Source organism: Rhipicephalus sanguineus, chromosome 4, assembly GCF_013339695.2.
Source record: "Rhipicephalus sanguineus isolate Rsan-2018 chromosome 4, BIME_Rsan_1.4, whole genome shotgun sequence".
NCBI lineage: Eukaryota > Metazoa > Arthropoda > Arachnida > Ixodida > Ixodidae > Rhipicephalus > Rhipicephalus sanguineus.
In genome coordinates, this window is record NC_051179.1 from 177,539,792 (window position 1) to 177,567,052 (window position 27,261).

The following is a 27,261-nucleotide window of genomic DNA, read 5'->3' on the forward strand; positions in this document are numbered from 1 at the left end:
ATTGTTACCCATTGCAACAGTACACCAAACCGACTCGACTGCGTCATTACCGGTGTCAAGAATAGAGGATTAGAGGGACGAATGAACTAACAAAAAAACACCACCGCCATGACTCGGCCTATATATAAACTCGGCCTATCTTATATATTATATAGATGATGGTTTATTTCTAGCTGCATCAATCTGTTGAATGGAGAAATATAATTGATGGTGACCTAGTGTTCCAGAGTTGGAGCCTGTATGAACAGCTATGTCCAACGGCACACCCGCGGCACGGCGGAAAGGCTCGTCCTTTCTGTCGTCCCGATGTGCGAGTGGCCCGCTGCATGCTAACGTGCACCCTAAAGCACCGCAGTAAAGTTTTTTATCCATCAATTCATTTTGTAGTCTTGTGCAGTACTCTGCTTTCATCCTCATCATTTTGCCATCTCTGCGCTCCACGTTTGCTCTCATATTTTGCTTTCTTCATTCTCTTGGCTACGACAGACAAGGCACGCTAACGCAGAAATGGGCGCGCTAAGCTCCAAAAGCAGCCACAAGATTTATAACATAATGATAGTGGCAAGGTTTTACAGTGGAAACCTCTTGCAACACAGAACAGCTGTATGACAAATAACACAGATGTAGTCACTGCAACTGCATGCAAAAAGATTTTATCCCCCAAGACACCTCCTCATGAAGCCAAGTCTGTGGTTTCAATAAAAACATAACATATAATGTATGGACAACAAGATTGATGCCATAGATGCTCTTTTTCGGCTGCATTAGCAAGCTTGTGAAGGCGCTATTGCTGATGTACAATGTCCAGTGGCAATGGCTACTCATTTTCACTTGGCCATTAAGTATGCTAAAAAATGCTGGAATATAAATTCATGCAACAAGTAACATTTATTTCTTTTTCACTACTATCGTGATATGAGCCTTCCTGGATCACGGAGTCACAATATAGCAAACATGGTTCAACAAAACAGTGTGCCACCTTTTATCTGAAAAGATAAGCATGTGCAAATTATAAGAACAAATGTCCTCTTGAAAAGAAACACTACAAGATACTTTATGCAAACAATAAAGAATGCCGTTAAGCAAGCAAGAAAGCAATAGCCAAATTCTCATTTCTTTTTCTATTGCGTAAGTGTCGCCATTTGCTGGTGACCACTACTCCTTTTCATTCGGTTATCATATCTTTCGGTCTACTTGTAAAAGAGCACCTGAAGAAATTCTTGCAGTTGACCAAACAACATGGCAAGAACAAGATATCAATCTTGTGTCTGAAACGAGGTGGCAACATACTCATGATGATAAGAAAAAGGTTTTCTTTTTCATTTTTCCACATCTGCAAGCAGCTGTGTCAGGGATCATAGTTTAGGTTAATTTTATAACAGCCTAAAAGATACTGTTACTCTTGATAAAAGAATAACTTTACTGGCTGCTCAAAGAGTTGAACACAAGAAGTTGTGTTGCTGGGAGTGATGATTTATTATTACTGCTGCATTCTGCTCATGTGCATGAATATTGTGCAAAAAAAGACATTATTTGAAGGAGGCGAGCTACTTGGTTAGAAAGCAGCTCGGGTCTTCTAATTATTCATCGCGGATCTCTAACAAGCCTTGTTTGTAAGAATATTGCCCATGTACTGGTGTTGCCCCGCTACGGTGGTCTAGTGGTTATGGCGCTCGACTGCTGACCCGAAGGTCGCAGTCGAGCGCCTCAATAATAATGATCTCAATAATAAACACAAAACATAAATTATGCTTCGTCCCAACTTGAAATGACAAAAAGCGATAGCAGGCTTCACCGTTTATTTGTTGATGTCTGGACAGTCGGCAAATAAAAAGCGCGAGTTCAGATCGAAGCAGGTCGTTGCGTCTGCATGCATGCTGCCATCTCGATTTGTAACCACAATTACTGGCAGTTGCTGATACAAAATCACAGAGTCCCTTTTGCATTCACCTAGGACGACTCGAAAGCGAAAGCCATCTTTTTCTTCTCAGTCGAGGTATTAGGGAGCCTATATGAACGGCCGGTCATGCAGGCACCCTAGATGTATTTATGCCGCCCCGCAACCCTCCGAAAGCTTTGTGCACCGAGCGTGGTTTCGCACTGCCTCCACTATCGGAGGCACCTCACCTGGTTTTGGACTGCCTCTGTGATCAGCCCACCTTTGACCAAGCTACGATATCATGTGATGACGGTGTAGGCTTATGTGCCACAGGAGCAAAAGAACGAAACTGCTGAACCAGAATCGACACCAACAGGGAACACGAGCTGTGGCTTCACGTGCAACTGCGAAGTGCCGTCTTTATTGTCTTCTCTTGAGGTCGCGCGCTCTCCAGTTTTGTTCGCCACCCAAAGGAGGGCGCTACAACGGCATAATGTGGTGTTATGTCACATGACGTCACAACCTTTTGCGATCTGTGACGTCATGATGACGTCATATGGTGATGTCATCACGTGATGATTTTTTGCACCACTCGTCTTCGACTCCGCAGGACGCGAGACGCCGCCGACGACGCGGGACGCCAATGGTCAAATTTCGTGCTTAGTGAGGCATATAAGGCTTTTGCCTTAACAAATAAGGCATACGACTTAAATACAAAATAGACTAAACATATGAAGTATCTTAATAGTATAAGTTGCTGGGCTAGTTGGTTCATAATCTTCAAAATTGGCTAGCGCGAAATTGACAAGGACTACAAAGGAACACAGAAGTTCAGGACAGGCGCTACTCGCAACTAAGCTTTATTCAGCAACGTCTCCCAAATATATACACAGCCGAGTGGCGCGCGCAGGCGCAATGCACATCACAGTCAACAACGCTAATCAGGATTGTGAGAGCAAAACATATTCATATCATAACCAAGTTTCTAAGAACAGTTTTTCCTTACTGCGCAGCACAACAGAATACAATCACCGCCTTTCTTTTTAATGTGATAAGCCTCCATCAGTTCTCTCGCCAGCGCATTCCCACTTCTGCCCAGAATTCGAATGCTAGACAGCACTGGCTCACAGGCACAGGTCCTGCAATGCACAGGCAGGTGAAAAGTCAAATTATTTTTAATAGGTCGTCCGTGTTCCCCTGCTCGATCGCTGACGCAACGACCAGTTTGTCCGATATAAACCTTGCCATAAGTGAGTGGGATTTCGTACACGACGCCTACGGCGCATGTGACGTAGGGCCGAACGTGCTTTTTTCCGCACGTCGGTTTTTTAAGTGGTCCCGAAATGCGAGGGCATAGCCCAGCCAGTTTATGCGGCGCTGAAAAAACTATAGGTACATTGTACCTATTTGCCACGTTTTTTAAAGTGTGTGCCACTTTGTGCACATACGGCACCACTTCCGGCCTTTTTTCTGCACGGGCAGAGCAAGGCCTCTTCTTCCCCTTCAGTTTCTGAAGGAGAGTTTCGGACATAGCAGTCAAGCGAGCATGGGAACCCAGCCGCCTGTAGGCGCTCAATCAGGCTATCCTGAGCGAAGTGAACACAGGACTTTGCCAGCACCGATTCAAGGCACTGTGAGGCAGTAGCTCGTTTCACAACCTTACTATGAGCAGAATCAAAGGGTAAAAGCTCTTTTTGAGCTCGCGGAGAGTACTTCCAGCAAATATGCTGCCCCCTTAAAAGCATATTAAGATCTAAAAATTGCAAGGTGTCATTGTTAGGAAGCTCATAAGTGAAGGTTAAGCCCTTTCCATGTCGTCTAAACACGTTTAAAATATCCTCAACAGCACTTGTATTCGTCTGGAAGGCATTAGTGCTTAAAATCGCGCATTTCGGGACCACTTAAAAAACCGACGTGCGGAAAAAAGCACGTTCGGCCCTACGTCACATGCGCCGTAGGCGTCGTGTACGAAATCCCACTCACTTGTGGCAAGGTTGATATCGGACAAACTGGTGGTTGCGTCAACGATCGAGCACGGGAACACGAGCGGTCTGTTAAAAATAATTTGACTTTTCATCTGCCTGTGCATTGCAGGACCTGTGCCTGTGAGCCAGTGCTGTCTAGCATTCGAATTCTGGGCAGAAGTGGGAATGCGCTGGCGAGAGAACTGATGGAGGCTTATCACATTAAAAAGAAAGGCGGTGATTGTATTCTGTTGTGCTGCGCAGTAAGGAAAAACTTCTTAGAAACTTGGTTATGATATGAATATGTTTTGCTCTCACAATCCTGATTAGCGTTGTTGACTGTGATGTGCACTGCGCCTGTGCGCGCCACTCGGCTGTGTATATATGTAGGGAGACCTTGCTGAATAAAGCTTAGTTGCGAGTAGCACCTGTGCTGTACTTCTGTGTTCCTTTGTAGTCCTTGTCAATTTCGCGCTAGCCAATTTTGAAGAATATCAAGTATCGCTGCACGCACTTGATATAAACATATCAAGTCCGTGCCAAACAAATGCAAATGTCTCAACCTTGCAAACTTTTAGGCAGTTACATATAGAACTACATTTTGCTGCGCAAGCAAAAAGTGGGCCACAGCTGCTTCGCTGGCCGAAGGCCAGTCACGATCACGTGATCAAACATGGCCGCACCCGTGTGCCACTGCAGAAAATCGTCTATACTAACTTCCAAAATTCTGTCAACATGTGTATGCGCGCGCAGAAAGAAACTGCTTCAGAAATACTTTCGAAGACAGTACAAGACAAAGCTCTGTATGTGACTATCATGATATTTGAGTTGGCATATCAGCATGTTGACTGCATACATTGTCAGAGGCTATTTAAAGCACTCTGCCTCACAAATTAGGCATTTATTATTAGAACTGTTCAAAGCACTAAGGAAGGCACAGGAATTCAGGACCTCGTTTCAGAACTGATACTCGGCTCTAACTGAGGAAGCCAACCTCAGTATTGCTACAATGAACGATAATCTAAGTATCATTACGGAGTATGCAATAGAAGACCGAGGAACGGTCGTTAGGCAGGACACTGGCAAGCTTTTGCAGGGGACGAAAGAACTAATTAAAAAACGCCAAGGCATGAAAACCTTAAACGGAATAGACAAAACAGAACTGGCTGAACTTTAAATGTTAATTGATAGGTGTAAGGTAGCCGAAATAAGAAGGTATAAAATATGGAGAGAATTGAAGATGCTCTGAAGAACAGGCATACCCTAAACGCGGTGAAAAGAATACTGGGCACCGGCATAACCCAGATGTATGCATTAAGAGACAAGGAAGGCAATGTGACTACCAATACAGATAAGATAGTTATGGTAGCTGAGGAGTTCTACAGAGATCTGTACAGTAGCCGGGACAACCAGGGGCGATAATGTAAGAACTCGCAGTAGCCCAGAGGAATCACACATCCCAGTAAGGCGACGACTGTGGCTAGTTGGTTCATGCTCAGAAGGTGCTCTGAAGAACAGGCAAACCCTAAACGCGGTGGAGAGAATACTGGACACAGGCATAAACCAGATGTATGCACTAAGAGACAAGTAATAGTAATAAACATTTATTAAGCTGTTATATACAGAGAGGTTGTTCGGGAAAGCAGCCCCTAGTGGGTGAGCTCCCTTACAATACCAGGTGGAGTCCCTAGTCAGGCACCCCATCGGTCGTGACCGCTGTCCTGACACGCCGGGCCATGGCTTTTTGGGCCGGAAGGTCCTGGCAGCCGAGCAGGGCCGCCTCCCAGTCCTCTCGGGTTGGGTTGGGGTTCGGAGGTAAGGAAGGATTGAGCTGGCATGCCCATACTATGTGATAGGTGTCAGCCACCTCCGCACAGTACAGGCAGAGGCCGGAAAAAGAAGAATCAAGATGTTTAAGCACTGCCGGGCACAGTAACGTATTCGTGAATAGTCGGAGAAGAATTCTCTCGTCCACCTTCCTGAGCCCTTTGCAAAGCGCAGGAAAGCGGCGGTGGGAGCCCCGATAATGAGTAGTTATAGCTTTACAAGTTATAAGAGGAGAGTTCTCTTCTGGATCAGAGGGATCATTGGTGGGCGAGGCAGTGGCCCGGGGAATGAGGGCGCGGGCGTCAGCGTGCGCTGCCTCATTGCCTACGAGGTCCTGATGTCCAGGCGTCCAGATTATTGAGCGGGGAGAGGGGTAACCTACCCGCGGACAGGATTTAAGAATTTTGGCAGCTAGGGGTGAGATCCATCCCAGTTCGAAATTTCGGCAGGCTCCTCTGGAATCTTATATTATGGTTTTAGAAGTGTCATGTGAGATGGCTAGGGCTATGGCCACCTCTTAAGCATGGGTAGCATTGGGTGCGCGGAAGAAGAGACCATCCACCTGCCTGTCGTGGTGGACTACGGCTGCCGTATACCAACCCCCGTGGTAAGGACCGGCGACGTCCGTGTAAAATACGTTTTGTTTAGAGCCGTTTCGGCGCCGGAGGGCAAGAGCCCGCGCCTCCCGGCGGCCAGCGTGTGACTCATGGGACACATTGCTGGGGAGGGGTCGAACATGGATCGCGTATTTCCAATGTTCGGGCACTCGTGCCCGCTCCTCTGTGTGGAATTCATGCCTGATGTGTAGGCGATCTAGGAGTCGTCTGCCTGACGGTGTCTGTGCCAGGCGGGTGTATTGGCTTGTTAGGTGAGCCTCCCGGAGCTCCCGGTAGGTGTTGACCACCCCCAAGGCAAGAAGTCTTGCATTGGAAGTAGAAATGGGGAGATATAGGGCTCGCTTGATGATTTTTCGGAGGATGACCTCCAAAGAATCTTCGTCGTGCTTCCGTAAGTGCAGGTATGGAGTCGCATACAAGATGCGACTTGTGACAAAAGCATGTGCGAGACGAAGCGCATCCTTGCTTTTGAGACCCCCCCCCCCCCGCTTGTTAGAGACCCGGCGGACCATGCGGCCCACCTGTTGTCCAAACTTACGATGTTTGTGAAGTGTTGTCTCGACTCGGCGGTGTTTGTGAATGTAGAGTCCAAGGACACGGATCTCCTGCGACTCGTTAATTGGTCCACTGCGCAGGGAAAGGTTAATGGACGAAGTGCATTTCGGCGAAGGCCGAATGTGCACGAACGAATTCTGATTTCTGTGGGGAACATTGGAGGCCGCAGTATGCCGCATATTCGTCCACTACATGTGCTGCGGTTTGCAGGCTGTCCTTCATGTCGCCCAGGCTTCCCTCCGTGGCCCACATGGTGATGGCGTCGGCATAAAGCGCATGCTTTACCCCGTCGACAGCAGCCAGGCGGGCCGGGAGCTGCATTATAGCTAAGTTGAAAAGCAGAGGCGACAACACAGCGCCCTGTGGTGTGCCTCGCGTGCATAGATAATAGGGGCCGTATTCCTGATCTTGGATGCGAATTTATGCAGCTCGGTCAGTAAGAAAATTTCGGATGTAGTTGAAGGCGCGCTCGCCACAGTTAGTGGCACTCAGGTAGGGTGGCTAGAAGGGGAGGTGTGATGACCGGGCGGCAAAAGTTGGCCGCCATTCGCGTGAATGCCGTGGGGCGGCGCTGTCGTCGGGGGCGCCGTCAGCGAACGTGGCCGATCTCCGTTCTCGGCAGGGAGAACGCTACAGTGGAAATGCGTTACCAAATTATATAAAACTTTACCTGAGTTCCTTAGTCAGCGCACAGCTTGTATTGCGCTGCTGGTATCATGCGGTTTTGAAATACGGGGTACAGAGCCGAGTTTTGTTCCGACGGAAAGCAAGCAGGCCTCTTGGAAAGCCATATTGAAGCATTACTACTGGGAGGGCGGGGCATAATTATGCTCCAATGCGCTCTGATCATTTTATTCGTGCGCCTCATTACGTGCGAAAGCAGATAACTTGATTTACGCCAACCAAATCAGGAATAAACCCTGGCATACATGGTAATACAAGGTTCGGTAGTCTTTTCCGGCTCAATTCAGAAACCAAATAAATAAATGCAACATGTTACTAGGTGAAGAAACTTTATTGTGTACAACAGAATGCACTTGATCGTTTCCGCGGCTTGTCTCACATCACGCAAGGCTTTATGAAATGCGAAGCATTTCTTAGCGAACCTTTGGCACTTTAAGCTTTTCTATCTATCTATCTATCTATCTATCTATCTATCTATCTATCTATCTATCTATCTATCTATCTATCTATCTATCTATCTATCTATCTATCTATCTATCTATCTATCTATCTATCTATCTATCTACCTACCTACCTATCTATCTATCTATCTATCTATCTATCTATCTATCTATCTATCTATCTATCTATCTATCTATCCGCTATGTCTGGGTGCTCTCATGATCGCCTCATTAACTTGGTGTAGACCAAAATTGGCATGGGAGGGTAAGAGGATTTGACGAATATGACTATCGGGCCATGGTATGAATAACGTGGACATCCCGTCGAGTGTGTCGTCAAACCCTTTCCTCCAGACACGTGTGGCACCATACCCGTTTACCACGGCCCGCGGTGTACGGGTATGCGCCACAGGTGATTGACAGTTTATATCTACCCAGCGGCGGCGAGAACAGACATTGGTAATTTAAATGCAATCGCGATCGTTAAAGGGAGCGACAACCAATCTTCATGGTACCTATTTTCTTCAGCACAACGGAAAGCTCACCGGTCAGAGCGTCTATTCAAGGTAACGTGGAAAACGCCACGAAACATTTGCAATCAGAATTCGCCAGCGTTGACCCGACGTTGCGTGGCAATCAGGTATTCATCTGCAACAGCACCCACAGTGAATTCATAGTGTGCTCCACATGCAAGGACGCGTTAACATCGGGCAAGATGCCCGTGATGAACGGAACTTTAGGTCTACCATGCGCTCCTTCGCATCCCCACATATGGTTCCCTTCAATGGGGGATGGTGATTTTTTTTTTTCTTTTGACTTTTTTGTCATTCATTTCTTTGTTTATCAGCCCTCGGAATGGTGCGTGCCAACTTCAAGAACTGTTCTTGGCAAGTCGGTGAACGGAAAAGGGACACTTTTTCCAAACAAAATCTGTAACCGGAATCGCACCCTGACACGAAGCACCAACGCTGAATTTTTTTCTTTGAGGTAGACGGCATCTTTGAAATCGAGAATTGGACGAAATCTCGCCTGGTCGGGATGTAATGGCATTGTAAAAAGAAAAAAACAGGACGCCAACCAAGGTGTCAAAAATATAATAAAAGATGTTTCGGCTTTCACACAGGAACAAGGCTTCCGTGTGGAAGCCGAAACGTCTTGTATTATATTTTTAACACCTTCTTGGTCGGCGTCCTGTTTTTTTCTTTCTACAGAAGGCATCTCTACCAGCACACAGCACTCATGAATCAACAGCACACGCCAACAGTTTGCAGCAAACTATACACAACTACAAACCACCGGCCAGGCACGCGGAAACGCTGACGGCGCCCTAGAGTCACTGGAAAAATTTCAGAGTATCGCATCTGTTTTCCGCGCGCCGCCGCCGACGCGATTGGCTTACTCGCGTCACGTGACCTCTCGCCGCCATATCCCTTCCAAGCTCTTTGGGTGCAGGCGCGTCCAATGCAGAGCGTGCCCGGACATTTAGCAGTACCACGGTCCCCAGAAGTACTTCGTCGCTTTTTTAAACGCGTCATGCAGACAGGGGCGTAAGCAGACATTTTTTTCGAGGGAAGGGGGGTGGGGCACGGGCCCGGTGTGCCACCCCCTGGCTACGCCACTGCATGCAGATGCCAGAAGAGAGTAGCTCACCATCAATCGAACGTTACTGGTGAGCTACTCTGGGAATCTCGTTTGCCGTGTGGGAAAAAATAATGTCAAAGAGCGCCGTTCTACGTGGCTGCATAGTTGGCCTTAACGAATTCGCCCCCCTCGAATAACACTCCTTCCTGCAGTGAACTACACTAACTTTGCTGGAAAAGATCTCATGCGACAGGATACTTCACCTTTTCGGTCCGCTATGGTCAGCGATATTGAAAACTACATACCTTTCTATTTGCTCGGCTGTTTATATCTCGATCTGTTGAGCAGATTACGCATGCTATCCGAGTTATAAGCGTGTCACGCACGAGAGCGAATTTATTAAAATAATAACTGTTTACTGGTATACCTTGAAGGCAATTGTGGCATGATCTTTGGCATTGCACAAAACAGAAGCGTGGAACTCTGTTGATAAACTTGGTATAAGGCAATGTTATAAAGCGTATTTTTACATTTGTTGCAAAAAAATGCTGCTAATGCTGCATTGCACCGAGCGTACCCTTAAAATACTGTATAGTTGGTGAGAAATGGTCACAGCAAAAAAAAAGCAGATCCCACGCACTGAGGGAGTAGATTTTATGCGTGCCCTAGGTCTATATACATAGTGTGTTGCAGTAGCATGCGCTTTAAAATTTTCCGGGATGTGCTATTTCTGATCAAAAGAACATAAAGCACCATGCCAAGGAAGTTTTAATAAGAGTGCATTTTGATAAAAAAAGTGCACCAGTGCAGAAACCGAACCCCAGCTGTTTACGCGCTGGCAACGCCAAAAAAAGAACTGTTTGTCGGAACACAGCAAAATATTTGCAAATTCCTTGCAACGTTGGGAATATTAGGAGACAAGAAATAGAAAATGAAACAATTAAGTAGTGATGTCAATAATTTTTGATGGCCTATTTTCTACGTATAGTAAGATAAGATGCACCTTACCTACCGCACGCCGATTCGCCCGTGCGTTCGGCTGCTGGCATTCCGAATTAAGACGTCGCGCACAACTTCCAATTACCGTACACACACAACTTCTATTACACATATCAACCAGTTGAACAGCAAGCACGGTGCGCAAGCAAGCTATGCGTCAGCGATCAGTCGAAGGACGCAATGCTGAATGTTCTCGATGTTCGATAACGTTCTCGAGTGCAATGAACCTGAACACCGACTGCAAAGCTAGCGCAAACAGTCAAGATTCACCAAATGTCGAAGTAAATGGCATCTCGCCACGATGTCACTGCGCTAATGCAACTATGTTTACAGATCCAGACCTAGCGAACACGCCCGGGCGTGACACGAAAAGAGACCGATGAAGCCATGAAGAGAGTTCGCGAGCAGATGGCAACATTCGCCGTACGTTTCATTAGTTACACCGCTAACCGCGCAGTCGATTCATGCCTGTCGATGACTCGAAATCACTTCTAATATCCTCTTGAAGAAACACACACATATAATGCCGTTCTGCCGAGCGTAACACGGCACTGAGGCTAAAAGATCGGTCACTTCTCAACACACGCTAGCAACGCGCCGGACGGTCTGGAAGGGACATGGCCGCCGCCACCCAATGTTGCCCGCGTGCAGCCTGCCTTTGCGGTACTCTGATTTTCCAGTGATTCTACGGCGCCCCAGACGGTAGCGCTATGTTGTGCCCTAGCGGCGATCACGCGAAAGAGGACCACCCTCTCCTATGGCTGGCCGCCGCGCTCAGCACACCTCCCCTTCTAGCCACCCTAACTCAGGTGCGCTAGGATGACTTCATGCTTGGCGTTATCGAAGGCTCCCTTAAGGTCAAGCGCTAGAATGATCTTGTCGTTGTGAGGGTGTTCTACGGGAGTATCTCGTGGTGTAGTTGTAGGAGTATGTCCTGCGAAGATTTCTTGGGTCTGAAGCCGTACATAGAGTCGGCGAAAATGTGGCGTTCTTCCAAGTAGGAGGAGAGACGATCTCTGACCGCAGTTTCCATCAGCTTCTCCGCACAAGAAGTAATAGAAATGGGTCTGAGGTTATCAGTATTGATGGGTTTCCCTGGCTTTGGTATGAACGTTACTAGAGACGTTTTCCAATCTAGGGGGATGGGTGTTTTTCCGCACCACATTGCATTCATGTAGTCGAGAATCGACTGGTGTGCTCTATCGGGTAGGTTTGCTAAGATTTTGACGGTGAGCTTGTCTCGCCCGGGAGCCGTGCCCCGCCTCATTTTGGCTAGAGCGGCGCGGAGGTCGTGTAATTGAAAAGGAGCGTCCAGTGTCGAGTTCTCCCTGCCTGCATAGTGATACTCGGGTCCCTGCGGGTCCTGCTGAATGCAGAGATATCGGTCCCGTAGTGAGAAGGCTAGTTGTGTTGTGGAGCCTTGGAAATTGTGAAAGGCTCGGTGTAGATGTTTTTTGTGTTTCACCTCGCGTTTGAGAGGGGTCAATGAGACTGTGGAAGAGTCTCCATGTATTGCGGCCAGACATTTGCCTGCCGGCAGTATTACATCGATCTACCCAATTTGAGTCGGCGAGCTGGGCAGCGTACTCGGCCGCCTGCTGGGTGAGATCCAGTATCCGCATGCGGAGTTTGCGGTTGTGTTTCTGCCGACGCCATCTCTTTGTGAGGCTGCGACGGGATTCCCAAAGATGGAGGAGGTGGTTATCCACATCCGAATGACTGTCCGTGAGCTGTATTGTAGTCTCGTGCTGTCTTAGTGTTTGGAGCATAGATTGGGCCCACTGGGAATAACCAATCTGTAGGATGGGAGAGGCAGATACAGACTTTCGGAAGGCGTCCCAGTTGGGTAGGTGAGCCTGTGCGATGCGGCGTTGTAGGGGTCGAGTAGAGAATGTGGTACTGAGAATGCAGTGGTCGCTACCGAGGGTTTCCTCGGTATTGAACCAGTCTGCGTGTCTGATGTTTTCTGTGAAGGTTAGGTCGGGGCAGGTGTCCCGGCTGACAGAGTTACCTACACGAGTTGGTTGCGCAGGGTCGGTATGAATAGCGATGCCCAGCGTGGAAGTTAGCTCCGCAAGTTTCCTTCCCCGCATCTCTTCCTTGCGATAGCCTTAAAGCCTGCTGAGGGCGTTGAAGTCGCCCTCTATTAAGAGGGGTTCATGCCCTGCGAGCTTCAGTGCCCTGCTAAAGATGAGAATGCGATGTTTTTGAGTTTAGGCTTGCAATAAATATTGACGATGTGCACCGGGGGGTCGGTTCTGCGCAGGGGAAGGACCGTGACCATGGTGTACGAGTAGCAGGCCCGTAGCCAGGAATTTTTTTCGGGGGGGGGGGGCCCACTTGCTGAAAAGCTTGAGTATTTGAGAAAAACGCCTATTTTCATTGTTTATTTTCGGTAAAACACCATGTATACTAAAAATTTCGGGGGGGGGGGGCGCCCACCCTCCTGGCTACGGGCCTGACGAGTAGGGTATTGAAATGTCGAGGTCGACCTCTTGCGCAGTTAAGGTTTTATGTACAAGAAGGCAGGTGAATGGGTCCTGTTGGAAAGTGTTATAACCTGAGAGACGCACGGCGTTGCCGGGCTCCTGAAGGGCAACGACGGCGCACAGGTGTTCGAAGGCTTCAAGATAGAGGCGAAAATGGGCCCGTTTGGCCCTATCCTTGAAGCCTCTACAGTTCCACTGAATTAAAGAAAGTAGTCTAGGTTTTCGAGTTCGCGATGGGGGGCAGCGCTTAGGTGCTGTCGCCATAATGAGAATATGGGGTGGCTGGGAGGGACTCAACCCCTACTTCGGTGCCCTGTGCGAGTAGGAACTCGGAGTCCTCAGAGACTTCAGGGAGGTCGATGGAGTGTGAAAACTTAGAGGGACGGTTAATGTCCTTGAGGGGACTAAACCTTCGGCTGCGAGGGTTGCCGTGGAGCCAAGTTTTAATGTTACTCGTCACCTGTTGGGTGACAGTGACGGAAAGATTTTCTATGCTTTTGCCCATATTGGTGAGTTGTGCCATCAAAGCAGTCATAGCGTTTTCAATAGCCTGAAATCGCTCTTCAGTGTTAGAGGGTTCCGAGACGGACGGAGTGGTGCACATGGGTGTCGGTTCTGGACTGTCAACGGTAATTTCGGTGAGGAGAGGGGGCGGTGACGCGGGGGTGACGGGCGCACTGCCTGCCTCCAAAGCGGCAATTTTGGCTAGAAGCTGCGCGTTCTGTGCCCGCAGCGCGGCGAGCTCTTGTTTGAGCACGAGGAATTCGGGGGAGGAGGTGGGGAAGGAAGAACAAGAGGAGGCGGCGGCTCTAGCCCCGGTGCCCACCTGAGAGGATGTCTTCTTGGTCGGCCGCCTGAGAGCGCCAGCATCGGTCAGGGGTGGAAAGTCCCCAGCTGGGAGCACGGGGCCACTGTGGTCAGGTGTATTGGATGACGTCTTCTGTGACGTCTGTGGTGTCTTGGGTGCAGGTGGAGCTTGCTGACTGGTCCGTCTGGCAACAGGGTTCTTGGGGGCTTGGTTGTGAGCTCCCGAGTGACGTCCTTCGGGCGTGACGTCAGATGTCTTGGGCGCTGACCGCTGCTGCGGGGAGCCGCGGCCGCCATGATGCCTGCCCGGATGCTGCAAACGGCGAAATCTTGCTTTGCATGCCTGGGATCCGGTGAGGTGTCCCTCGCCGCACACAAGGCACGATGACTTGCATTCGTGTGGTGCCATTCCCTCCTCAGAGGCACCCACAACTTGACCACAATGGCCGCAGCGTTGGTCGTTCGGGTGGGGACACAGCTCCACCCGGTGGCCCACCGTCCCGCAGCGGTAGCAGGCCGGTATGGTGCGTTTGTATTCGCGTACCGGGGTCACGACACTGTTGTAGTGTACGAACCGGGGCACGTGGCGGCCCTCAAAAGCTAGGAGGGCCACTGAAGTCTTGCCCAGCTTTCTGATGAAAGCGATGCTACCACCCCGCCAGTAGATCTTTGCTTTCAAGGAAGCGGAGGTCTCCTGTTCGTGCACCGTAATGACGCCGCGGCACACTTCCCCACTGATCTTGGCGTGGCCGATCATCGGTAGGGGACCCTGTGATGTTTCGAGCGAGAATTCTCGTGAGAGAAGGTTCGCAGAGTTGATGTCTTCGGTTGCGACAACGATGAAATCACTGTTGGTAGCGTTCACATATGAGGTGAGCTTGGCGCCTAGTTCACCTGGTTGAAAGGTACACTCTTAAAAAAAAGTTAGTAAAAAGGTTGTAACTGCAAGCAAATAGGTAGTAACTGCAGCGGTTACTAACTGTCTTGGACCGTTGCTAACCTTTTGCTACCTGTTTACTACCTACCTTAGTAAACAGTTACTACCTGCAACCGTTGCTAACTTTTTCCTGCCTGTTTACTACCTACGTTAGTAACTGCAATCAAATGGGTAGTAACTGCAGCCGTTACTAACTTACCAACTTTCATGGATCGTTACTACACTCTAAGCCAAAAGAGAGGAACGGGGGTATAGGGGTTCCTCCTTTGAGGGAGCAAGTGCATTGCCACTCCCATTACTCTCCTTAAAGGAGCAACGGCAAGGGGATGAACCGCTGCTCTTCTTTCAGCTGCTCCTTCAGGGGATGAACGGTTAGTCCCCCCAGTTGCTCCTTGAGTACCAACTGTTACTCCTTCCTGATGCTCCTCAAGGGAGCAACGGATGTTCCTTCCCGTTACCCCTTAGTTTCTTCTTGGGCCAAAAAAATCGTTTTTGATTTATATTTAGAGCATATTGAGGTTTATACAGACATTTGTTTGGATGTACAAACGATATACAGACACGACATTCAGAAATAAACTCAGAAAATTTGCAACAAACACACAGGATTCGAACTCGCGACCACTTAATCGCCGCGTACGCTAACCACTAAGCCACCACACGCTACGGCCCCGTCTGAACAGGAACGGGGTTATGTAGGTACCGACGGGTCGCTGCGCGTTCTGACACGTTAGTGAAATCAGCATAGGCGTACGGAACCAATGGTGATGTTCGATAGAGAATTGAAAGTAACAGTGTAAGCATCTGAAAACGTCAGGGTAATGAGTCTCTCGCGAAAACACAGGCTTTGCCAGAGCTCCCTTTTGCGCTAGCTAAAAGGCCAGTAATTTTTTTTTCTTTTTGGCCCTGAGGTGTGTTTTCTTCTTCATTATCATTATTATTATTAATATCAATATTAATAATATTATATTTTATGTTTTTGCGGAAGAGTCACCTCCCCTTTGAAAAGACAACACAGCCCGAGCTGATAACGTCCATTTGCTCTGAGATAAAACGCAAAGCCAAACTACCGCGAAGCTTCGCATTTTATTGCCACATTCCCAGGCTATATATTTATGCCAAAAGATATATGCAAACACATCATTTAACTTGCGACGACGGCAGCTTCAGGTGCTGGCGTTATAGTGCAACCATGCCTTTTATTAGGAACATTTAGCTTGTATTAGGGGCTTTTAGCTTTACACTACCGTGTTACGAGTTGCCAGAAGGAATCTATGCACGCGCAGGCCTTTACGGAACGTGAACTACTCGCCGGATCGGCTTTACGTTTACGGCCCAATCTCGCAAATCCAACTTCGTTCGCGGCTACTCGCGATACCCGCTTTGCCGAGGCTCCAGCCGCCGAGTAAAAATAAGCCGAAGTGCGAGCGCCAATTGCGATCACCTTGTTTCAGCGTCTAAAGTCACTAGAGTGAGCTAGAAATCGAATACCGAAGCCGTAAAAACGTGAGAAGCCTTGACATAAATACCCCGACAGGCCGAATAGGTGACGCCATCTAGCGGGAACAAGATGAACCAGGCAAGCAAAAAATTGTTATTGCAGAAACATCGTGCGTTCTACTTCTGGTGTAAATGCCTTGCCGCGGCATAAATACGAGTGAGTTGTCTTTTCAATCATTTTTTTACTCAAAACCACTAGGCGAAAACGAACGTGCCCATACTATGGTTGCACGAAGCGTCACAAGATGGCAACACCATCGTCGGATAACCCGGTATTCAACACCCCTTTGCGTATACCGGGATGCTGTACACGCTAAAAACCCCGTCGTGATTTTGCCGCAGCGGTGGTACAATATTATCTAAATTAAATATAATTGAAATGCCGTTATCATCACCATTTCATGATTTATTCAAACGTAAAGGTATCCGTTTACGTACTTACGTAAACGTTTACGTACGGGGAGCTAAAACTTTTCTAAAACATGTGTTCGGGTAACACGGTAACGTTAAAAAGTATACGTACAAGCTAAATGTCCCTATTAGCGTGCATATCTCTCTGTTCAGTTTACAAAAAGTAGTTTCCTTACGCCAGCCCGCAAGAAAATGTGGCCCATGCATCGACCGACACAGGGTGCGTCTTGCAGGAGAGCAACGGTTGCGCGCCGAGAGCAAATGTTGCCGTTCGTCCTTCTGTTGCTCCCTTCCAACCTAACCCTAAACGGTTACTCCCCCAACTTGAGACATGTCAGCCATCTTGTTCCAGTTGGTCTTTTTGGGGAGTAACAGTTGGTCTTTAGGACTAAAACCCGCAGTTACTCTCATTTTTTCCATTTTTGGCTTAGAGTGTACCTTTCTCCTACCCGGCCGCTAACTACTTAATCTAAAATTGTAGTTAATACCCACTGTGCTAATTTATAACTGGAATCGCCTTGACACATAATTTTTAATCGAAAACTGGTGAAAAAAATGCCCATGGATCAAGAAAAAAATACAAGTTCTCTTTTTAAAATTACGCAACCGCGATTTCTAAGCATTGTTCTGCTATTCTGAAAACGGAGGAGAAAAGTTAATTCACTGTAAGCAAGTGCTATACGCGTTTTAGTACACAATATCAATTCCAACAAACTAACATGACAGGTGGATGTGAAATAACCACAGGTGGTCAAAATTAATCGGGGGTCTATACGGTGCGTCTCATAATCATATTGTGGTTTTGGCACGTAATATCCCAGAAATGATAATTATTAGCTTTTTACTGTCTATGTACTAGCACAGGAATTCATTGAAATGCACTGAGGCTATGTTAGTGGACTTAGTACCCTGTCTCGGCCGCTGTACATAATGCTTTTTTGCGGCAGTTTTATAGCAAATAGACAGGACACATTGTTTATTTTAATGCGGTTGATTAAAAGTCTTGTGCTACGTCCCCAAGCACACATAATCCGGTAGTAGGGTATGGTGCTTTAGTGTCCCATTTTTTGATAATTCATCGTGAAACACAGGTGCTCACCGGTACCAGTCGTGCATCTTGAAAGTAGGGGCTATAAACACCCCGGAAGTCGTGTAGTAAGTACTGTCGCGTAGTGAACTTGTTGTTGCATCTGTGTATTCTTCTAGTTCATGACACTCCACGGAAGATTACCCGAAGTTTTATCGTAGTGTGACATTATGAATTTGATCACTGTTAACAATGTGGCAATATGAACACCATAGTATCGGTTACTACCTTTTTTTTTAACCTTTATTTTACTACCTATGGTTAGTAACGGCTAGGGTAGTAACAGTTACTAACTGCTGTTAGTAACGGCAAAGGTAGTAATAGTTACCACACTTGCCGTTACTAGCTGCACTTACTAACAGGGTTGTAACATATGTGACAAGCCGTTACAGCCCCAAAGTTAGCAAGCACTACTACCTTTTCTTTAAGGGTGTAGCTTTGAGATCCCCCGTTATTTGAGGCTTCAGCAGGATGGTGAAGTCTTCCGCAGCAATGCGGGGCATAGCGGTGGGCCGCCACGATACACGGGATGTCTTCTTCTTAGGTGGAATCTTCGCTGATGTGGCCTTATCGGTAGCCGAGCCCTTGGTAGCTTTAGATTGCTGGCGACGCTTGCGGAGCGCCGCCACGGTGAACAGTCCCTCATCCACGATATCCGTAGATTGGACGGAGCCTTCGGACGTTGAGGCAGCTAGAAACTTCTTCCCACGCTAAAGTAGTGGGATCGTATCCACGGAGAGCGGTGGCCGCCATATGTGGATGCGACCGTGAGGAAATCCCGACGCAGTCGGCGTTCGGTCCAACGCTCGTTAGGGCGAGCGCAGCTCCCACGAGGTGAGGTCAACAAGTGGGCATAAAATGCCCAAAAAGCGGCCCACCTGGATGAGAATGGTGTCTTCTGCTGCCGAACAATGTTAGGAAGACAATAGGCTCAGTTTTGGTGAGGTGTCAAGCAGGGTTACGCTTGTCCTGACGAAAAGCACAGGAGCGGATGTGAGGCGCGTCCGCTCTGAGACAAGGAAGCCAATGTGACTACCAATAGACTTAATATAGTTACGGTAGCTGAGGAGTTCTACAGAGATCTGTACAGTAGCCGGGACAACCAGGGGCGATAATGTAAGAAGTCGCAGTAGCCCAGAGGAATCAGACATCCCAGTAAGGCGATGACGGGATAGTTGGTTGATGCTCGCGAAGATGCTCTGAAGAACAGGCGAACCCTAAAGGCGAAGAGAATACTGGGTACCGGCATAAACCAGATGTATGTACTGAGAGACAACGAAGGCAGTGTGACTACCAATACAGATAAGATAGTTATGGTAGCTGAGGAGTTCTACAGAGATCTGTACAGTAGCCGGGACAACCAGGGGTGATAATGTAAGAAGTCGCAGTAGCCCAGAGGAATCAGACATCCCAGTAAGGCGATGACTGGGGCTAGTTGGTTCATGTGGAAGTTTTGGATATGTACGTTTTTAAAAATAACGATGAAGAAGACGCAGAGACGGAGAGAGGTAAACACGCTTTGTCCCGTTTACCTCCGTCCGTCTCTGCATCTTCTTCGTCGTTATTGTTTAAAACAGTGCATATCCAAAACTTCAGACATCCCACCATTAACGGCAGGGGAAGTAAAGAACGCATCGGAGGGAATGCAAAGAGGCAACGCCGCGGGTGAGGATCAGGTTACATCAGATCTGTTGAAAGACGATGGACAGATGGCTCTAGAAAAACTGGCCACCTTCTATACGAAGTGCCTCCTGACGGTGAGGGTACCAGAATCTTGGAAGGATGCTAACATCACTTTAATCCACAAGAAAGGGGACGTCAAGGACTTAAAAAATTAGAGGCCGATCAGCTTGCTATCCATTGTCTACAAGCTATATATTTACAAAGGCAATAGCCAATAGAATCAGGACCACCTTAGAATTCAATCAACCAAAGGACCAAGCAGGATTCCGTACATGCTACTATTGGAACATATTCACACTATCAATGTGGTGATAGAGAAATATGCCGAATATAACCAACCCCCATATAGATTACGAGAGAGCATTTCATTTGGTCAAAATCTGCGCAGTCAGCAGACATTACGAAACCAGGGTGTAGACAAACCATATATAAAAATAGTGGACGAAATTTACGGTGGCTCCACAGCCACCAGTCTTTTATAAAGAAAGCGATAAAATCCCAATGAAGAAAATAGTTTAAGGCAAGGAGATGCTGTTCACCATGTGCTTACAGGAGATTTTCAAAGCTCTGAATTGGAAACAGTTAGGGATCGCAGTTAATGGAGAGTGCCTTGGTAACCCGTGATTTACTCATGATATTGCCTTGCTGAGTAACTCAGGGGACCAACTGCGAAGCATGATTACAGAACTGGACAGGGAAAGCATAACCGTAGTTCTGAAAATGAATATGCAGAAAATGAAAGTAATGTTCAACAGTGTCGGCAGCGAACAATGCCTTTCTTTACCACATCCAGTGCCTCGCTTATCGCAATTGCGATAGGTACAGAGAGGCACTGGAAGTGGTAAAGAAATACCTCTATTTAGGGCAGGATAGTGACTGTAGATGCGAACCATGAGAGAAGAAGAATAAGAATAGGGTGCAGCGCATTTGGCAGGCATTCTCAGATGATGAATCTTAGTTTACCAGTATCTCTAAAGAGAAAGTTGTATAACAGCTGCGTCTCACCGGTACACACCTACGGAACAGGAACCTGGAGGCCTATGAAAAGGGTTCAACTTAAATTGAGGACAACGCAGCGAGCCATGAAAAGGACATGAAGAGAGTAGAGCGGCTCAGGTAAGAAACGCGTGTTAAGGGCATCATACTCGAAATCGAGAAGACATGGGCATGGGTAGGTCATGCAAGAAGGCAAGATAGGAGTAAGAGACTGGATTAAGCCAGGGCAGAGACCAAGAGTTAGGTGGGCAGAGGAAATTAATAACGTGGCCACAGGACCGGCGTAATGGTCAAACACACGAGAGGTGTCTTTAAATTGTCCTGCATTTGGCGTAGTCAAGCTGCAATGATGAGTGCAATTATGAATGTGCTTGTCCGGCGTGGAACCCTGATATCAGTAAGGTAAACTGGAAAGCATGCGAAATTTAGATGTTCGTTATGTTTTCAGTAATTATCAAATAAATTTACTTTGTCTCAAACTATAGGTGTACTAATAAATAAAGAAGTGCCAGAAATTAGCAACAAAAAACCAGAAGGTGAGGATACAAGGTCTTGCTATTGCCACCAGCTGTTGTCTTGTTGCTGCTCGTTAGCACCCAACTCTCCCAGAAATCCATCCTCCAGCTGAGAGTACTCTGGCAGGGCGCCAGTCGTAAAACATTTATATGCTTAGATAGCATGTTTTATTTTGTATTAAATGGCATAAACTGCGACTTACACTTGTTTCAACCGATTAACATTTATGTGTCTGAGGAGGTGTTATTGTTGCCCTGTAGTTGGTATACTGGTTGACCTTCACATAAATATGGCATAGAATAAGATGCAAATGAGACAATTGCTACATATTCCGTGTCATCTACTCGATTCGAGGCAGCATTATATTTACGAGAACGGAAATCTGGGCGAGTTTGTAAGAATTCATCATAGAGCAGGTCGCTAAAAATACGGGGACACAGGCCAGGAACATAAACACGAGACGAGCACTCCCCGTATTTCTTGCGCCACCTGCTCTGTGAAGCATTATATTTCTTTAATTATCACTGCGCCGGGATCGAATGTTTAAAACAGCATCAACTTTTCTTGCTCACAAACGAAACTGAATAACAGTACAGCAATGAATTTAGACGTACGAAACACATTAGCGCAAACCAAGTAGCCCATTGCCAAGTTTGTTAAAGTTTAAAACAGTCAAATACCTGTGTAATTAAGTGCGTTGGTAGCTTCAAAATATTACTTCGTTATAACAGGTCACTTCGTTATAGAGGCCTTACACACAAAATACAGCCGGGACTTTTAAGAAATCATCTGTTAAACATATACTTTCTTCATTTGTAGAGATTTTCATCGTGAATGCATCCGACAGTAAAGGAAACCTCTTATGGAACATACTCATTCAAGGAATTCTGGATGCAATTGCTTAAAATTCGTTTATTTCACTTGACCAAATTAAAGGGACACTAAAGAGCAAAACGATTTTTCTCATATTAGTAAAGTACTCTTTCACGATACCAAAAACATCACGCTTGCTGCGAGAAGACGCTTAGTAAGCGAGAAAACACGCAAAAACAAAATATGGGTGGCGACGCCACCTCGAAGTTTCCGCACCATTCGCAGTGACGTCACATGTTTTGACGGCGCCTACAGGGACTACAGCTATCCCAAGAGACGAAAAAGCTCATTAAGAAACGTCAAGCTATGAAAGCCTCAAATGCAACAGACAAAATAGAGCTGGCGGAGCTTTCGAAGTTAATCAATAGGCGTAAAGTAGCCGACATAAGAAAGTATAATATGGAGAGAATTGAGCATGCTCTAAAGAACGGAAGAAGCCTCAAATCTATGAAGACAAAACTGTGCATAGGCAAAAATCAGATGTATGCATTAAGGGATAAGGAAGGCAAGGTCACAAACAATATGGATAGAATAGTTGAGGTAGCGGAAGAGTTCTACAGAGATCTGTACAGCAGCCGAGCCATTCAGGATGATAACGTAAGAAGGAGTAATAGCGCAGAGGAATCTGACATCCCACCAGTATTGACAGGAGAAGTAAAGAAAGCCCTAAAGGGAATGCAAAGAGGCAAAGCAGCTGGTGAGGATCAGGTAACATCAGACCTGTTGAAAGACGGTGGAGAGATTATGTTAGAGAAACTGGCCACCCTGTATACGAAGTGCCTCTCGACGGGGAGGATACCAGAATCTTGGAAGAATGCCAACATCATCTTGATCCATAAGAAAGGGGACGTCAAAGACCTGAAAAATTACAGGCCCATAAGCTTACTGTCGGTTGTCTACAAGCTATTTACAAAAGTAATTGCTAACAGAATTATTACGACATTGGAGTTCAATCAACCAAGGGACCAGGCAGGATTTCGTACAGGATTCTCAACAATAGACCATATTCATACTATCAATCAGGTGATAGAGAAATGCGCGGAATACAACCAACCCCTATACATAGCCTTCATAGATTACGAGAAGGCATTTGATTCGGTGGAGACATCAGCAGTCATGCAGGCACTGCGGAATCAAGGCATCGACGAAGCCTATATAAACATAATGGAAGAAATCTGTCAGCGGATCCACAGCCACTATAGTGCTCCATAAAGAAAGCGACAGAATCCCAATAAAGAAGGGCGTACGGCAGGGAGACACGATCTCTCCAATGTTATTCACCGCGTGTTTACAGGAGGTTTTCAGGGCCCTAGATTGGGAAGAGCTAGGGATAGGAGTTAATGGAGAGTATCTCAGTAACCTACGATTCGCTGATGACATTGCATTGATGAGTAACGCGGGAGACGAATTGCAGCTCATGATTACTGAACTGGATACGGAAAGTAGAAGAGTAGGTCTGAAAATTAATATGCATAAAACTAAAGTAATGTGGAACAATCTTGGTAGAGAACAGCGCTTTGCGATAGGTGGCGAGACACTGGAAGTTGTAAAGGAGTACGTCTACTTAGGACAGGTAGTAACCGCGGAGCCAAACCATGAGAGTGAAATAACTAGAAGAATAAGGATGGGTTGGGGCTCATTCGGTAAGCATTATCAAATCATGAATGGTAGTCTACCACTATCCCTCAAGAGGAAGGTATATAACAGCTGCATCTTACCGGTACTTACCTACGGAGCAGAAACCTGGAGACTTACAAAGAGGGTTCAACTTAAATTGAGGACGACGCAGCGAGCGATGGAAAGGAAAATGATAGGTGTAACCTTAAGAGACAGGAAGAGAGCAGAGTGGGTCAGGGAGCAAACGGGGGTTAATGACATCATAGTTGAAATCAAGAAGAAGAAATGGATATGGGCCGGGCACGTAGCACGTCGGCAGGATAACCGGTGGTCATTAAGGGTAACTGACTGGATTCCAAGAGATGGCAAACGCGTGAGGGGGAGACAGAAAATCAGGTGGGTAGATGAGATTAAGAAGTTTGCAGGTATTACGTGGCAGCAGAAAGCACAGGACCGGGTTGATTGGCGGAACATGGGAAAGGCCTTTGCCCTGCAGTGGGCGTAGACAGGCTGATGATGACAGGGACTACGTAGTTCCTAATCGGTAAAAATGAAGCACATTGTTCTCTGAGGGAGCCATAGACTTAACATACCAAGTTTGGGGTAATTTTGTTGAGCCAATGGCGCCAAAATACTATAAATACACTCTAGGTTTGAAACAGGAGAAAGTTTCAAACCTATCCCGTGCATCCATCTGTCGGCTCCCATTTTGACCATATAAATACACTCTGAAATTCGTGACGTCACGCGGAGAAATTTCGGCGCGAAATTTAAAAATGAAATTTGAACTTGATTTTCTCCTCTATTAATAAACCTATGATGGCGAAATTGACGATATTAGAGTTCCCAGAGCACGATTTATCTATCTAAATCGAGTCATTGTTTCTCCTTAGTGTCCCTTTAACGCACGCTATCGCTATATATTAACGTCATTTTCAAGCAGTTTTCATCTCGGAATCACATTTTAATTATGCACTCAAACAACAAATTGCGAACGACATGTCCCACAAACTTAAATGCTGCAATGAGCACACTGTCGGCGCAGTACATTTTCTGAATTGAGCACCGGGGTCCGCGCGCTTCGCTCGTAAAGACGGCTTTCCTGCACAACCGCGTCCGGCATGGCGCGCGCGGAAATGCGGCGCGCGACGCCCCTAAACGGAACTGCAGCTGCGTGTTGCCGCAAACGAGGCCGCCGCCGTTAAGATACGCGCGCTCGATCCGCACCCCGGGCGCTCTTCGCAACTGTCACTGCACGAGGTTCATCGACCCAACAGCGAAAGTCGCGGGCAGCGCGCAACAGGCGTCATTCTGAAGGCCGATCGCTGTCCCGTGCGCACGCCTGCAACATGCAACACTGCGCGAGCTGTCAAACGCTCTCGAAGTGAGCGACACAACCGTGCGCGATTAAATGCAACGTTTTCAGCCAGCAAGCACGACGCCGGTCGTTTCGGCTGCACCCCCATATGTACGGAACCGATCGACTCCCAAATTGTGCAATATGGTTACCACTATCAAGCATCCCCGGATGCTCGATATAGCACGGACATTTTTCACTTCTTCGGCGCAGTGCCAGCCTCTATTAAACCGAGTTTAGCACCGTATAATGTAGAGCGATCGGAAGTATATAGCGCGCGTACTGCTCGTTCGCGCAGCACAATTCCAGCTGTGCCTGAAGCGACTGGCTGGGTAATCGGCAGCTATTAAGCAAGACGCTGCATGCGTCGCAGCCGGCAAGCGCGCACATTACCTCTTTCTTCACAGTCCGTAGCAGTTTCTCCCTGTACTCGTTTTCGCTGAGCAGCGAGGCCGAGGTATCATCGCTCTTGCTCCGGAAGACAGTCATGATGCGCGTCGGCGAGTCGCTCTTGGAGAATGCGGCCGGCGCAGACGCGAGGGCCATAATCTCTTCGAGTCCACCTCACTCGCGGCTGGGAGCAGCAAATCGCACGTGATTGCACGCTCGACAATTCGTCTCAGGCTAACAGCTGAGGCCCGCTCCACCTCTCTTGATTGATGCGGCACGGCGCTCCCTTCGGTTTCAGCGTTGGTTTCCCCGCAGAGATTCTCCACGGCCTTGAACACAGAATTATAAAGCCCTTAGATATATGATAAGTGTTCAAAACTTCTTGAAGCAAAATGGTGCATAACCTTCGCTCGCATAGAGTTAGTAAAGACTGTAGAGGAAAAGCTGCGCCGACCACAAGAACACCGCCATTACTCAACCGATGTCATTGTTGCCTTTCTAAATGTGTACAGAACGGCTACAATGGGCGCTATTCAAAATCAGACACGGACATTTTGACAAGTCAAAAACATGCAGGAGGTGTTCAATATTCATTTAAAACATTTGCAAGAAAGATTCAAGGCTATTTAAGCAATTTAAGGTGTGCGAAACTCGCGACGCAAGACATAGCCTTCGAGATGGCGGGCGCCTGGCCATCTCAAAGGTCATGCGCAGGAAGATGCGTTTGCAGCTATATGGTGCCACAATATCAACTTGAGTTCGAGATCGCGGTTGTTTGCAACGCCGTTTGCGCGTCTTTGGGAGGAGTTACATGTGAGTCGCAGTACGTGGTCGTCTGCGCTTTTGTTAACATGTACTTGCAGCTCTACTTCATGTGAGCACACTTTCATTAATTACGATGAAAACTGAATACCACTGTCAAGTCTAGCACGAGCCGCCTCAAGGGCTGGTAACGCTCCCACGGTTGAGTAATGGCGGCGCCCTTGTGGTCAGAGATTAAAATGCATGGGCCCTATGGGGAGCTTTTCCTCTTGAGTCTGTACTAACTGTATATTAACTAGGCCGCCGTTGCTGCCACCCGGGGAACCGAACGTTTAGGTGGAGGCACAGAGTTTCATACAATAACCTAAGAGGAAACGCGTTGCGATCGTTCAACCAACCACCATGATACGATGGGAAGTACAGGCTTCGGATTGGATTGTGTTAGCTAGCGAACTCTACGGATCTTTTTTTACAGTTTCAGTTTCGTTCTTCGCGAGGCGTGGGTATAGTGGGGTGCGCTGTAAAACACTCAAAAGAGGCTGAAGACCGCTAGATCTCTTGGTTTGCTGCGACGTTGGAGCTTTACAGATTGTATTTGACAATTTTAGCAAAACATCGTGCACTCAACGCTGCGCATAGATGTAGCGTCTCATGCCACTGCAGGAAATTGCATAGAGTTCACGCTTGTTTGATAAGCGCGTCTTGCCTAAACTGGTTCATATGACTGCAAAACGACGGCGAAGCTAAGTAGACGCACCGTAACGCTCCTCTGACTTGACTTCACAACAAAACGAGAGATGCGTTGGGGACAGACCATTTGGATCATTATTGTATGAAACTCTATGACTTGAACAGACGCACCTGGCATCGCAGCAGATGATACGTTAAGCGTTTCTCACTCAATACAGTATTGTTATTTCCATAAATAGCTAATGCGCAATGTCGAGGGAAAAACAAGCGTGTTTGAATTCATTATATCGTGATGCCAGATCTGAAATACAATTGCAGAGCAATGCATACCCTGATAGTCTCTTTTCTCAAACGGGGAGAAAGTCCCCAGTTCCAAGTTGCCCCGATGGATTCCGTCAGAAAAGGGACGCTTGTGGGCACCTCCTCATTGCTGCTTGGCGTCCATTTTTGAATCGCTGTATTGCAAAGGTTCGAAGCGAAAATGATTCGCGACGTCGCGTATCTGGGCGATTCCAAATTCCAGGACGTCGTCTTCAACCCTAGTCGACACTTTTGACGGCGACGACGGCGATGATGGTGACAAGGCATGCCTGAACGTGC

General features: G+C 47.3%; 1 protein-coding gene across 1 annotated transcript in view; it reads right to left on the reverse strand.

Annotated features, from left to right (window-relative positions):
• The window catches only part of LOC119390924 (small G protein signaling modulator 1), a 140,827-nt gene extending 115,196 nt beyond the window's left edge, over positions 1-25,631 (reverse strand). The window contains exon 1 of the mRNA XM_037658640.2: positions 25,213-25,631. Coding sequence (XP_037514568.1) covers positions 25,213-25,365 — 153 coding nt within the window. The 5' untranslated portion in view covers positions 25,366-25,631. The remainder of the gene's footprint in view (positions 1-25,212) is intronic.
• Between the last annotated feature and the right edge of the window lie 1,630 nt (positions 25,632-27,261).